The sequence below is a fragment of the Erigeron canadensis genome, chromosome 7, assembly GCF_010389155.1.
Source record: "Erigeron canadensis isolate Cc75 chromosome 7, C_canadensis_v1, whole genome shotgun sequence".
NCBI lineage: Eukaryota > Viridiplantae > Streptophyta > Magnoliopsida > Asterales > Asteraceae > Erigeron > Erigeron canadensis.
The window spans coordinates 30,384,949-30,400,677 of record NC_057767.1 but is presented as its reverse complement, the minus strand read 5'-3'; the positions used below and the strand labels follow the sequence as shown (position 1 = coordinate 30,400,677).

Sequence of the window (15,729 nt, the reverse complement as noted above, 5' to 3'; positions counted from 1 at the left end):
CCATCTCACATTGTATTCATCACACCTACATTCAATACTTATAATCATTCAAGATTCAATCATAGCAGTCAAATGCATATCATATTTATTACCAATCATTCCACCTTAAACTCGTCAAGAGTTTGTTAGGTTTGCACTAATTTATCAGGAGAGTAATGATTGTGTAATAACCCTTATTCGTCACTGAACTGCTCAAATTAGGTTCAAACATTGGCGCCATCCGTGGGACCGTTTTTTGAACGGATTCCATTTTCTCAAAAATCAAAATCACCATTTTGTGTCACTATTTCCTTGGTTTTACATGGCTGGGGAAGAAACTCCACTTTCAAAAGTAACATCATCTGATTTTATGGGGATGGAGACAACTGGTGGGGAAGGGTTACCAAAAAGCACCACCGTTACTCCACCACCCATGATCACTGTAGAGGAAGGCGTTAGTAGTGAACGTACCCCAGGTGAAAAAAGAATCTCTGGTCAGAAATTATTGGATGTCGCATCTAGACTCCAATATTCTTCTGGAAGTATACTTGATAAAAATACAACTATGGGGTCATTGTTCTCCACATTGGGAACATCATCTTCACCTGCCACCTCTTTTATAGGCTTACCAAGTTATACTAATCAAACGAGCTTACTCTCTTTTGTCACTAAAGATCTGTCAAAAAATACAAGTTCTCAAACTCAAAATGCTACCCCAGTGACATCCTTGCCAGTCACATCCTTGTCGGTTACACCCTTACCACTCGGGAGTGACTTAGTTACTGTAGATAGACAGCCCATCCCTGGCTCATCAGGGACCATCACTATGCAAGAAAACCAACTTGTAGAATTACTAAAGTTTGTGGGGGAGTCCTCTCAAAATTCTCTTCAACCACCAACCACTCCCACTTTACCAACACAACCTAACCAAGAGTGGTTGTCACAACTAATCAATGCTCTAAAACCTGCTCTAGCTCCAACTCCACCTCCCCCACCACCAACCCCTATGGAATCTTTAATGACATTGATGGTTGAGTAGCTTAAAAAGCAACAACAACCCAACTTGGAGCCAACACCACCATCAAACCCGGCTTTGGAATTGCTAAAAATGTTGAAAGTATTATCAAGGGTGGAGGAAGGAGAGAGAGCTCGAACTATAAGCATTCCAAGGTTGGCAGTGAAGTCAAGGTTCTGTGACTGGATTGCTGAGTACCCCTTCCCTGATGGCCAGAAGGTTCCTCCTGTTGTGGGAACCTACGATGGTACAAGGGACCTAGAAGACCACCTAGCTTTGTATGACCAAGCCATTCTTACAGAAAAATGGGTGGATCCTGTGGCTTGCCACTTGTTCCCTGGGACATTGCAAGGCCATGCTAGAGATTGGTTCACAGGCCTGCCGAAGAAAAGTATCAAAGATTTCCAAGACTTGAAAGAAAAGTTTGTGGCTCATTTCTTCCAACAAAAGAAGCATCAACGTAATCACTTGGAGGCCCATTTGATAAGGCAACTAGAGAATGAGCCACTTAGGGACTTCATTCTGAGATTTACTCAAGAATGTCAAAAGATACCCGGGCTCCCTGAAAGTCAACAAATTTCAGGCTTCACTCTAGCTCTGCATCCTGGCCCCCTCCAAGAAAAGTTGACTACAAAGGTTCCAAAGACCTTCAAAGAAGCCATTGACAGAGCCTATGATTACCTCCGGTCTAGGGAGACTGCCTCACTAGTAAGAGGAGTCACCAAGAAGGAAAAGTCATTGGGGGGAGGGTCATCTGATGGCAGTCGTCATGATGGTCAAGATCGACGAGAAAAAAGATTTAGTCCATATAACAAGAATGCATTAACTATCAATCTGGTTAAGTGTCCCAGGGAAATCTTGAGCACTGAGAAAGTTTGTGCAACTTTCAAGCCTCCTTCCCCGATGAACTTTATATCCGGGAAGAAGAACATGGACGAATATTGTGAATTTCATGAAGATTATGGTCATGACACAAATGCATGCAAGCAACTTAAAATAGCAATCAATAAGGCAGTGAAGGAAGGAAAATTGGAACATTTGGTTGTTGGAGCTAAGGAAGGAAGGAAGGATGAGGCAAAAAAGACATTTGCATGGCAGAAGAAGGGTAAGGATGATAATGATCTAAGTCCAGCAGAAGGCTATGTTGAATGATCATGGAAGGGGATCAAAGCCATAAAGACATGCCATGATGGCAGCAATCATCCTTCTACCCTAACTATGTTGGTTACCCCATCTTTCCCTTATCTTTAAAAATCTATCATTTAAGTGCTTCTTTGAAAATGACAGTTGGTCTAGTCATGTATCCCAACTTTGTCACTAATGAACTTATCGTATTACTTGCAAGCATGGAATTTCAAACAACTCTTCACATATAAATCAAAGTGAAAGGGTAATCCGAATTGCTAAAGCATGAAGAAAACCCTTCATTTAAGCAACTTTCTATCCGGATCATAAAACCCAAGTGCCTATAAGGCTAAGACATACAAGTCCAGATGCTCAAAAGAGAAAGCATGACTTAAATGGAAAAACTTTAATAAGTGCAAGGCTTAAAAAGTGATCCCTTGCCAGCACTTAAAAAGTTTTCATATTGCTCATCCATGGAAAAGTGGAAGATACTTCTCATAGGGAAGTGATAAACACAAAATATACGTGTATAAGAAAAACATTTTATATCCTTCTCATCCATGGGATGAAAGGATAGACACTTCTCATTGGGGAGTGATAATATTAAAGGAAAATAAAAGGATAGTATCCTCAACGCCTAGAATATTTATTCATCCTTAACATTCATCGGATGAAAGGATAAGTACTTCTCATTGGGAAGTAACAAAAAGGAGATCACTCCGTCATATATATTTTACGTCTTCGTCATTCATTGGATGAGAAGATAAGCGTTTCTCATAGGGAAACGGCGCGCATAAAGTTTATTTGATAAAAAGGCAAACACTTCTCATCGGGAAGCTACAATTCTCGCGAGTAAGAAATAATAAAGTTTTAAAGAAAAATATGTATATATATACATATATCTTGTAAGACCCAGATGTGGGCAAAGAAAAAATAAATTTCAAAATGCATGGGAAAGATTCTAATAGGTCTACCTATCGACATCTTGGTCATTTCAGTATGCCCGAGGAGCAAACATGGTGTGAAATATATATCCACCCAGCATATTCCTTGTTAATATCCACAACTAAATGGCCGAGAAAACCTCATGGGTTAAAACTTATAGGTCCCTAAACCTCTCGTGTCACTGTGAGGGGAACTGAAGGAAGAGAATCCTTTCCTTCTTCACATTGGATAACATGGATATGCATGTGTGAGAAAGTCACTTGTACACACACGAATATATATATATATATACAATGATGTTCAATTAGTGTAAAATACATTACAATGTCAATAACAACCACATTTGTATAACAAATTAATTATACTATAAGTCCATGACAACAAAGTTATGATGATGACAAAATAAATGTCACTTTCATATATGACATTCGACATTGGACTTACACAAGGTGCATACCTTTTGCAAAAGATATATTTACAAGGCATGGAGGTGCGAATATGTCATACAAAGGTTATATATTTGACACCTCACATACATGAAAGAAAGAGGTGCAACAAAGATGTCATGTCTAACAACCTAGTCAAAAAAGAACGTCATAAAGGAAATCCTTGAACCAGACCTACAAAAGGCGAGAAATTTGTTAAAGTTTACATACAAAATCTTTAAGAAATCTTATTATATGTAAACTTGGGGGGGGGGGAATTGATCGTGTATAGATATCCACGACAATAAGACAGGTGGATACTAGTAATTAACAAGGCGACCAAAAATGCTAAGCCCGGGACTAGATGCTCGAGCTACAAAGATCAGAAGTAGGCTCGAGATATGAAAGGCTCTAGGTATGCCCTAGATATGAAGAGCTCGAGATATATGACAAGCAAGGCAAGGATAATGCTCCCCAAAAACCCTTGCTAGAGTATATGTATAAACCTAATTATATCTAATGGGTCGAACTCTTTAAAACCCTATGTTGGGCTTGAGCTATGACATGCCTTGCTAGAATGGCACATGGCATGAGATATGACATGCCTTGCTAGAATAGCACACGGCATGAGATATTACATGCCTTGCTAGAATAGCACATGGCATGAGATATGACATGCCTTGATAGAATAGCACATGGCATGAGATATGACATGCCTAGCTAGAATAGCACATGGCGTGAGATATGACATGCCTTGCTAGAATAGCACATGGAATGAGATATTACATGCCTTGCTAGAATAGCACATGGCATGAGATATTACATGCCTTGCTAGAATAGCATATGACATGAGATATGCATGCCTTGCTAGAATAGCACATGGCATGAGATATGACATGCCTTGCTAGAATAGCACATGGCATGAGATATGACATGCCTTGCTAAAATAGCACATGGCATGAGATATGACATGCATTGCTAGAATAGCACATGGGATATGACATGCCTTGCTAGAATAGCACATGGCATGAGATATGACATGCCTTGTTAGAATAGCACAGATATGACATGCCTTGCTAGAATAGCATATGGCATGAGCTATGACATGCCTTGCTTGAATAGCATATGGCATGAGCTATGACATCCTTGCTCGAGTACATGTCCATATATATTGTTTTTATTTTATACCAACAAAGGTAACCTTGTACATAAATTATACATATGACATATAAACATAAATATTCATATGGATAATTAATACATGTCAAGCTACAGTCTTTACAAAGAAAAGGAAACTGACAACATTAGAATCCTCGAAAGTGTTTGTCACCCTTCCAAATATATTTTCTATAAAAGCTCAATTCAATGCCTGTCAATTCACACATTCCATCTCACATTTTATTCATCACACCTACATTCAATACTTATAATCATTCAAGATTCAATCATAGCAGTCAAATACATATCATATTTATTACCAATCATTCCACCTTAAACTCGTCAAGAGTTTGTTAGGTTTGCACTGATTTATCAGAAAAGTAATGATTGTGTAATAACCCTTATTCGTCACTGAACTGCTCAAATTAGGTTCAAACATACACCATTAAATGTGTTTTACATTTTTCTACAGATTGGTTCTCTTAAACTATTTTAGCCTTAGTGTCATGCACGAAATTACAATGGTAGCGATATGGGAAATTGCGATACTCATATTTGGTAGTACAATATAACTTTTTTTTATTTTAAAGGTTTACTTTATATATTTGCTCCTGAACAAATAAATATCACTTCGTTGTCATAAGCCTTATTTTTTTTTTAAGTCATTGATTTTGAGAATATTAGTTTTGACTTTTTGAGATAGATTGTTCGAATAAAAATTTTGAGTTGTTTTGCTTTTTTATATAAAGGACGAAGAGAGGTTAAAGAAAGTGATTTTCATTTTTAGTAAATATATTACTCCCAAATAAAGCAAATCTCCCCAATTAAATATTTCTGTCTTTGAAATACCTTATTTGTCCTAAAACTTTTTGGTTTTTTTTTTCTTTACGTAACTACCCAAAATCCCTAATAAAGCAGACCGTCTTCCCCACTATTGCCGCTGCATTGCGCGAGTACCATGCTCGTAGTACATTAATAATATAGTTGCATGTAAAAAAGTTATTTGCTTATCTATTATTATAAAATATAACTATTCAAATAACTTATTCAGTGTTGTTTAATATAATTCCTCTCTCATCCCATGCTCCAAAATTGTAAAGGCCGACGTTTACGTTAAAGATAGAAGCTCCAACAACCGTCAATCACTTAAGTTAAACTCTGCATTTTCAACACTGAACTTTAATAATTTGATTAAAACTCGACGTCGGGGAACGAGTTTTTTTTCCAATCACATTTTTGGAGACGACTCTGATTAGTATGACAAATGATTTCTAAATTTGTCGGCTCACAAAGAATATCTCGTTCCGTCCTGCTTAAAGTTTTATTTAGCAAAACCTTTAAAAAGATATTTTGCTAATGACAATTCTATGAGCTTTTTATACGTACATAAATAGTTATATTTTTATTATAAAAATTAAGGACGAACTTTTGATATAAATATTTTTTTATGTATGTTAATGATAACCCTTAAAACTATAAGTTAGTATTTAAAAAAATAAAGGTTTTGCCAAATGAAGCCTTAAGGGTTTTTGTTATGGTGCATTAAATAGTTTTACATTTACCATAAAATTCAGGAGGTAAGTTTTTGATATGGAAACATACAACTTTTTAATGCATGTTAAGTAAAGCCCTAAGAACTTTATTTACAAATCACCTCTTTTTTTTCCTTAAACTTTCGGCCTTTGAATAACCAAAAATACTTATTTCTTTTATTTATTAATTTAAACATCTCCATCTAATATACTCATAATACCCTTAATGAAATAATCTACAATAATATAAATCCCTTACACTTAAAATACTTACAATACCACCTTTAACATCAATTATTTTTACAATCACCACCATCGTTGCCCCCATTGCCGTTCCCGTTGTCATCCCCGTTGTCGCCTCCACTACCATCACCACTACCACCTCCGTCATCATTATCCCCACCGCTGCCGAATTGTGCGGCACAAATCTAGTAATTATTAACTAAGATGGCAAAACTAACAAGTCATTATTTCTTTTACACTGATTAACAAGTGTTCTTTTAGTGACAAGTTTTATTAAATAAAGAGTATCTAACAAGATAACAAAGACCGGATTAGATTTTTCACGAAACTTTTACATCTAAAACGGAAGGCGATTTCGACAGTGTTTTTTAAATTGAATTTAAACATAATTTATAATGACTGTAACTTATTTATTTGTTTAGAGAAATGATATTATTACAACAAAATTTGACAATCTATAACAATTTTTTTATATGAAAATTAAAAATTTTAATATAGAAGAGTTTCGAATGTCTGTTCTATCTAGTCACAAGTTATCGCATTCGCTGTCATTGATCAACATCAATATGGTCCAAGATAATCATGATGATTGTTCGACATAAATCTTTCAACGTGAGTTGTTGCCAAATTTGTGTTTTTTACTCATTTCTAAGTTCAACTTCTAACTCTAAGTTAGATAATTAAGTGGGTAACATACAATCAATTACAAGAGACAATTTCAAATTAAACTCTTTCACATGTGCTTTTTTTTTCCCAACAATTCGATAATAAAGTATCTATTATTTCTTTAGGAACTTAATTTTTTACTAATGATTTCATATGCTAACATAGATTTATCAAAAGGTTGTGTTATTTTTTTTAAAAAAATGTACATGTATCACGTTATATCATATAATATAAATTTCTTTTTAAGGCAGTTATATAAAGGTCATTAAACAACATCAAATATATATATACATATACATGTCATGTAAATCATATTTGTGATTTATATAATTAAAATTAAAAATAATCTAAATTAAAGTAAATTAAATAAGTCAATTATTGCAAAAATAAAGGAGCTATGTGGTGCCAATGGTGGTCATAACAACCCCACAATTTGTATGAAATTTTATGTTTCTAGTACTATTTTTTATGTTTTATTCAGTTTTAAGGTAATTGACAATCCCAAGCTAGTGTAATTGAGTTTTGTAGTTTAGCTTTACACTTGTTAGTATCATGAAAGCTGTTTGACAACTCCAAAATAAAAAACTTGGCTCCGTCACTGAACCCATATTCAAGGTCCGTAAATGCCTGCAATACTTGTCACTATCATCATTAGTAGTCACCACGCACCACCACCACCATCACACTGGCCTCGCTATCATTATCATTGTTGTATTAAATGAACATTTATTTAGTTGTAGATTCACTATCAATTTTGTAGTCTCCATCCTTTTCAAGTTATTACTTAAATTAATGCCATATATGTTTTAGTAGCGAATAAATTCAGAGGATAGACTTTTAATATGGCAATGTACAATCTTTTTATGCACGTTAAATGAAGTCTTAAGAGCTTTGTTTAACATTTTTCTAAAATTAACCATTAACCTTGTGATATATATATATATATATATATACTAGGTTTTTGACCCGCGCGATGCGCGAGCTGTATAAAAAACTATATAATACACTTTATATATAAAGAAACGATAGCGAACATATTTCATTAGAATTACGTGATGTGATGGTTGAACAGAAATAGATTCAACCAAAAGCTTGACAAAATATGAACTTAAAGAGATAGAAGGACTTAAGCTATTAAGTTATACTTTTAATTATCATTAAGAGTTTAGTAATATGTTTTTCTTCTAGTAATTCTAGTAATTTGCCTTTTGTTGCCACTAAATGATCTACATCTAGAACATGTATCATGTAGTCGTTTTGTTACAACAGAACTCAAAGACATACAATTTGATCCTTAATGTAGAGTGACAATTTCACTACATTTCTCTCCAAAAAAGTTAAAAGTCACATGAAAAATTACAATTGGCTGGATATATAATTCAAAGAGGATAACTTAACTATGCCTTAATTAGGATGTAGAATTTGGTTTAAGGGTGGGGTAGGTCTCGGACTCCGGGTGATTTACAATTACTTGAATTTATATGACTCAATTTTTTTTTGGGTTTTGCTAAACGAAACCCTAAGGGTTTTTGTTAAAATGTATTAATTAGTTGTACGTTTACCATAAAACCCATCTTATTTGTACTTACCGGCTATTGGCAAAGAAGAAGGTATACACCAAGGTAGTTTTTATACTTAAAAGAGGATATTGTTTATTAAAACAAAAGGTTTAAATTGGAACATATATTCAAGGTGTAGTTAATATAATGTTAAGATTTATGAGTTTCGATGTTATCTTTTAACTATTAAATCTATTTTTTACACTTAATTTGTTTTATTTATTTGTTTTATTTTTGTATATTCATATAGTTTTGAAAACTTCCATATAATCATCATAAGAAAAAAGGAAAAGAACTTTATGTAATGTTGAATAAAAAAGATAATGAAATATCATTAGGTATAGACGTGATTTTTTAGTTAAAGAGAAGATATCATTTTATCTAATGAGAAAATCTTAGATTTCTACAATATATTTATTTATTTATTAATTAATAATTAATTAATATATATATAAGTTCATTTTTTTCTTAAATATATAGTTTATTTTTGAAAAAAATATGGAGTTGACACATAAGATTATTTTATCCTATGTGGCATTTTTTCAATATAGTTTTAGATTGCAAAAAGACTTTAAAAAGATTGGTTAACTACTTTTTTATAAGAGTTATAGATAGATATATCTTCGTTCACAAATGGATGTTCTCCCAACATCTTCCATTTTGAGTATATAACACCATAGAATTATTCTCAAAAATAACACAATTCATGATTCAAGAATAGATAAAATAAGCAATAATTAAACTATTTGAAAAGATATATGATGCAATATGGTTATATTATATGATATATGATGATTTGATATATCATATATCATGTTAAAAACTAAACAAAAGAAAAAAAACAACTAAACAAGATAATGTTGGCAAATACTGTAGTAAACAAAGATGGCCCATTGCCCATATCTCCATATGTCCAGGAAGATAGAGAAGATAGTCAAGATACGTCACTAATACTCATAAAAAAAAACCTTAAAGAAATCATCCTATGTGCTTCTTCATTACAAAAAATCTGTAATAACATTAAAGACACGTGGCCACATCACAACATCATGACTTTTTTGTAATTTGTTTGTTTGAGACATATGCCATGTTTGCTGACGAGGATGTTATCATGCCTATATGAAATGGATAAGTCTCACGGTTTCTTATCTTCACGTAAAGGGTGAATAAAACAAATTTTTGAGTCACATGTCGGATACCGAAGCTTCGTCGAAGTTATATTAGTATGAACTGGAAAAAATACACTTTATACGTGTTAATATTCTCTAAGTTTATTTGGCATATATCAAAAAATTCAAAGTCTTCACTATACGGATCCAAGACACAATAAAAACATATGTAGATTATGATATTGTTTAACTTATTTTGTTATGAACTTTAAGGACAGGCAATTTCAAAATAGTGGGTGTTCAAAGCTTACTTTCTTTGACATAACAAAGCATTCATTACCAACAATTTTACAATTATCCACATTTTAATTAGCGTAAACAAATCTTTAATTTGTTTACGCTTTTATGTGTGTAAAATTATGTTGAATTAAAAGTGTGTATAAAATTATTCACACTAAAAATTATGGGCTTCTAAAAAGTTCACATATTTTAGTGTGGACTTTTGAAATACCACAAGTTTAGTGTAGATACATTTTTACACACTTTTAGTTCAAGAAACATATACACACATAAAAGCGCGACAAAATTTTTAATTTGTTAACACTAATTAAAAGTGTGAATAAATATAATATTACTTGTAGTGATATATGTTATGCGATTGGTGGCGGGGTCAAGATTTTCGGTCTGGGTCTTCGAACAGTTTTCGGGATATTCTAACAAGCATAATATTAAATTACAAAATTAAGTAATACCAGTCTGTCATTACAAATTACCTTTAATTAAAATTAATACATAAAAATAGTACAAAAACTATAGAATTTCATAAGGAAGGTATTAGTTTTTCAAAAGGGAAGCGATCTGTAAACTATCAGTTTTTTACCATACACCACTAAATATATTTTATAAAAAGTTGTACTATACAACACAATAAAACACATTTGGTGGTGTATTGTGATGTGCAAATCATTAAAAATTAACACAAAATGGTTAACAAGGAAACATACATATTTATTATTTAACTACAACATATAATCAATTCACTTAAAAAAGAAAAGAAACAATTAGTTTGTGCAAGGGTCGAAATCCAGCAATTAAAACCATATAATTTTAGCTAGAAATTGTGATTAATATTATTCTGTTGTAATTTAGCAGTAAACCCGTGATGAACCATGTAAAACTTAGATATATTGTTTGAGCAAACCATCGATCCATATATTTTTCGATTACGTCAATTGTGTTATATGATATTGTAAATTAAATTACGTGAAGTCATATCTAAGTGGACAACGTTGTTAAACTAAATTAATTTGTTATTTCAAATAACAAACACCTATATAAGATAGTCAACAAATTAAGTAGTTAGTATGAAACATGTTAATTTAGCTGCATACGTGACAATGTGGGTATAACCCATTCGTAGAGTTTTTTTGTCTGACCAAGATTTTTTAGTCTTAATATGAGATAGCTTAATATTATTTGAGGTATTGATTGTAAAAGATTTATTTTCTCTAAGAAAAAGTTGAATACGTGAAAAATCCAATTGGATGGGCGTAAGCGTGTTGATAATTACCTATCAATTTATAGATCGTAAGTAATTTAAGTCGTATATTCTTAATAAATATGTGTAACTATGTTTCGATATTATTATGGTCATGGAAAAAGCTCCTCTTAATTAAATTGGTTGTAAGCCAATAATTCGAGTTTACAACTTTACCCACACAATCAAATGATTCAATATACAAATACGTACATTATCTTGGGAAAGAAAAATGGTAAAAGAACGAAAAATGGATATCGTAACGAGATACCCGCCTGGAGTACTCCCTTGAATATTCAAGTCCCCTTATCCGATACTTTGAATTCTTTTTTTTTTCGGATGACGTGGATAAGTGAATATACTGAAATATGTATACAAAAGATCAAGAGAGTTGGTAAGGAAATAAAAATAAAAAATTACAGATCGATAACTGGATAAATTAATGATGATGATAATAATAATAACAATATAATACTATTTGAAGGGAACAAACAAATCGTTACTCTATAAAATTTTGTAAATTTTTATTTAATTTGCGAAAGTTAATGAAATTTAAAGATAAATAAATGCATGTATAAATATTGTACAAGTTTTAAAACGTTTAGTAGGAAAAAAATTTTCTTTCCCATTATGGTATCCGTAAAAACAATGCTCATATCTTAACAACCGCATGGAGGTTGTTGCTATCTTAGAATAATAAATTGTACCTACTTTTAAAATAAAAATAAAAATTTATACCTTTTATATTAATCATTTACCTTATGCATTTTTAATAAAAATATAAATATATTATACAAATTACTGACAACAAATAGAACTATCAATAGCAAAATTTTAAAAAGAAAAATATAAACACGCCATAACCATTTGCTTAGTTTTGATTAAATTATTTAATTTATCATTGTTTATAATACATATATTATTCGAGATACTTTTATATAACCTCAAAATTTTGGTTTTATGGGTTTTTACTAAATGCAGTTCTTAGGGTTAAGGTGCATTAAATAGTTGTACAATTACCATAAAATTTAAGAATGGACTTTTGATACAAAAAATACAAATTTTTATGCACGTTATACAACTCTAAGGATTGCGTTTAATAATTTTCAATTTTATCCATAAAAATGGATTTTTTTAATTATGAACCAACTTAATATTTATTCTGATTTCATCTCTAGTTGCAATAATCAACCAATTTTAAAGTAATAATAATACGGAGTACCACTTATGCGTTATGAGACGATTAAAAAAATAAAAGAATTAAACAAATATTGACCGGCTACTTGCTTATCGTTAAAATGTACACATGCTGATGTAGTCGGTTTTAACACTTTACCCAATAACGGTGATCCACTCCTTAATGTTGACACTTATAATATAGATTAACTCATGATACACGTAATTTTGCATTATAAAAATTAATTCCACGTAACTCATGTGACAGCATTATTTAAATAAACACTTTTTAGCTATAAATTATGTCTTTGTGAAAATAATTTGACAAAAAATAAAATAAAAAATGACGGTGCATGAAAACGACTATATATATCCACTTTTATATATATTTAACGGTTCACATTTTCTTCATCACAATTCAACCGTATGGATGAGGGTTAGGTAATGTTTATTGCTTCCTTCTCAAATTAATGATTTTATTATAGGTTTCTTTTTAAAGTGAAATTAATAACCTCCTAATCATCGAAAATGATAGATAATTAGATATTAGTCATGAAATGAAGATCAATTGACTTTATAATTTTCACTTTGCATTTTTTTTAAAAAGAATAAAAATATTTGTGCCCATAACCTCAAGCCTTTCAATTGCATGAAAGATTAGCATAACATAATTCATATATATTTATTTCAAACTTTGCTTCACCAAGGGGTACATTATTATACAATAAATGTTGATAACAACTAGCTCTTCAATCTTCATACATTAAACAACTACTACATAGTGGCACATATTAGATGAGTACCCGCATAATACGGACTCGGAGTATAGATATCGTTTATGATGATGATTTTCGTTTAATAATGTTTCTCATTGAGTCGTTCTCATATGTATAGCCAATCAAACACGGTGAGAACATTTAAAAACTATATTTTGATACATTAAAAGTTCATAAAATTAACATAATGTATAACTAATTATTATTATTTAAGTGTTTAACAACATAATGATTTGTCAAAATCGAAAAAATCATGTTATTTGTTTTTTGCATCCATATTGGATGTATATTCATCAAAATGGATGCATCCAACCAAAAACGTGAATTTTTTGATTTTGACGAATTGATGTGTTGTTAAACACGTAAATAATCTAATTATGATGTTAGTTTATGGAATTTTAATACATCAAAATGATGTTTTAAAGTATTCTTACCATGTTCTTATTTTAAGGGTATTTTTACTGGAGTATTATCCTATATATATATATATATATATATAGGAGCAGAGACGGAGCCAGAAAATTTTTCGTGAGGGGGTAATTTTAAAAGTTATTTGTCATAGTTATAAGAATCGTATTTGAGAATGTAAAAGCCTTTAACCCTCAAAAGAATTTCGTTCTCGCCCGGGTGTAACACTCATATTTTAAATTGCAAGTTTATTTTGAAAAAAAAGGCCGCACGCGTCGGACGAGGTCTTGTTAAATGAAATTAATCATATTCTATCATAATGCAAAAAGTCAAAAATATATATAATATTTAATAATTAGCTTGTGTATACATCTTTCCTACATGATTATATATTATCATTGTTATAATTAGTTGTTCGTAATAAATATATATAATAATTGGAAAGAAATTATTTTTTCACAAACGACGTATTACACATTTACGTAATCAAACAAAGAAAACTTTTTCTCTAACCTTTCTTCATTCTTTCGATTAAAAATCAAAACAATTCAAGTTTTTTATTCTGTCTATGTAGAGATTTATCTCAACATTAATGTTTCGATGACCTATGATTTTCAAAGAATAAGTTTATAACAACGGATGTAACATTTGTATGTATATCCTACTATTTAATTTTTTTATTTTTAGAAAAAAAAAATTATAAACATGTCATTTAAATTTTGAAAAATTACATTGTACCAAAATTGGAGTGGGGCAGCTAACCCACTGCCCCCAAAGTAGCTCCGTCCATGTATAGGAGACCCTTATTTTTGAGAACCAATTTTTTGTAATAACCTTACAAACTCTTAAATTATGTATTGAATCACATATTTTTTTTGTTCATTGTACATGTGATACGTTATAAAAATATATCTTGCAGAAGAAATCTTTTTTTAAAACCTTATATATAGCCGTTTGTCGCATATGAGCAAAAAACATGAATAAATTTATTCATAAGCTCACAAGAGGCTACTTTGAAGGTTTATTAAAAAAGTTTATTCTACAACATATTTTTTTATATCATTTCACATATGAATGAACAAAAAACAACATGTAAACAAATATATAATTTAAAATTTTCATGGTTTTATAAAAAAAAATGGTTTTCAAAATAAGAAAAATATATATATATATATATAAAAGTGTGAAAATTTTTCTATAGAACTTAACCTTAGAGTTTGGTTTCTTGATGTAAGCTTAAATCAATAATTAAGCTACAAAAGAGACAATACGAGTATACAACTCCTATAAGCTTTGTTAGTGACAAAAGATACCAAATCAATGTTTGAAAATTACAAGACACCCTTAAGCTTCATAGATGAACATTTACCTAATTTATATATGGATGATATGTTTTGCTATTATTCCAGGAATTTTATATTTATATTTAACGGCAAATCCCATGAATTAGTTTGAAATTACAAGGCAATCAAACTCTAATCAAGAAAAAAAGAAAATTCTTTTCAAAACTTATTATTATATTTTCATTTGCCGACTTGACTTTTGGAAAATAGTATTTACCATAAAACAAGACTTTTGGAAAATAGTATTAGCTAATTAACCCGGGTCAACTCAGGCTAATGAAGTTAATATTTTATCATAAATTAAAATAAAGATCTTTTCTATCAGTATTTAAATTATCAACAGTCGAATGAAACAATATGCATGCATTGATTTTAGGAAGGTTTTTGTAAGTCCAAGAGAAAAAAAAAAGGAAAAAAAACGTTTACATAAGTTATAACAAGATAGAGTTTTAGAACATTAATGGTGGTCAATTAAAACTATAATAAGATTTAATATATGATAGCTTGACATTTTCATCCAATCTCCCATTTAGCTTGACATAGTATATTTGGAACACTTAATTATTGAAATTTTGCAATAGAGTTTATATAAGTTATAGCAAGATAGAGTACTTTTAGAACATGGATAGTGGTCAATTAAAACTATAAGATTTAATAGGGATTAGATTCCTCGAATGTAAGAAACTTTAAACGAATGTCTATAGTAGGAAATAACTAAAGTTGTGTGTATTGT

At 30.8% G+C, this 15,729-nt stretch overlaps 1 protein-coding gene across 1 annotated transcript; it reads left to right on the top strand.

The window, feature by feature from the left end:
* Positions 1–1,087: 1,087 nt before the first annotated feature.
* Positions 1,088–2,146, top strand: LOC122609268. The gene has a single exon (XM_043782325.1). The coding sequence runs from the start codon at positions 1,088–1,090 to the stop codon at positions 2,144–2,146; it is 1,059 nt and encodes a 352-aa protein (XP_043638260.1).
* The last annotated feature ends 13,583 nt before the right edge of the window (positions 2,147–15,729 follow it).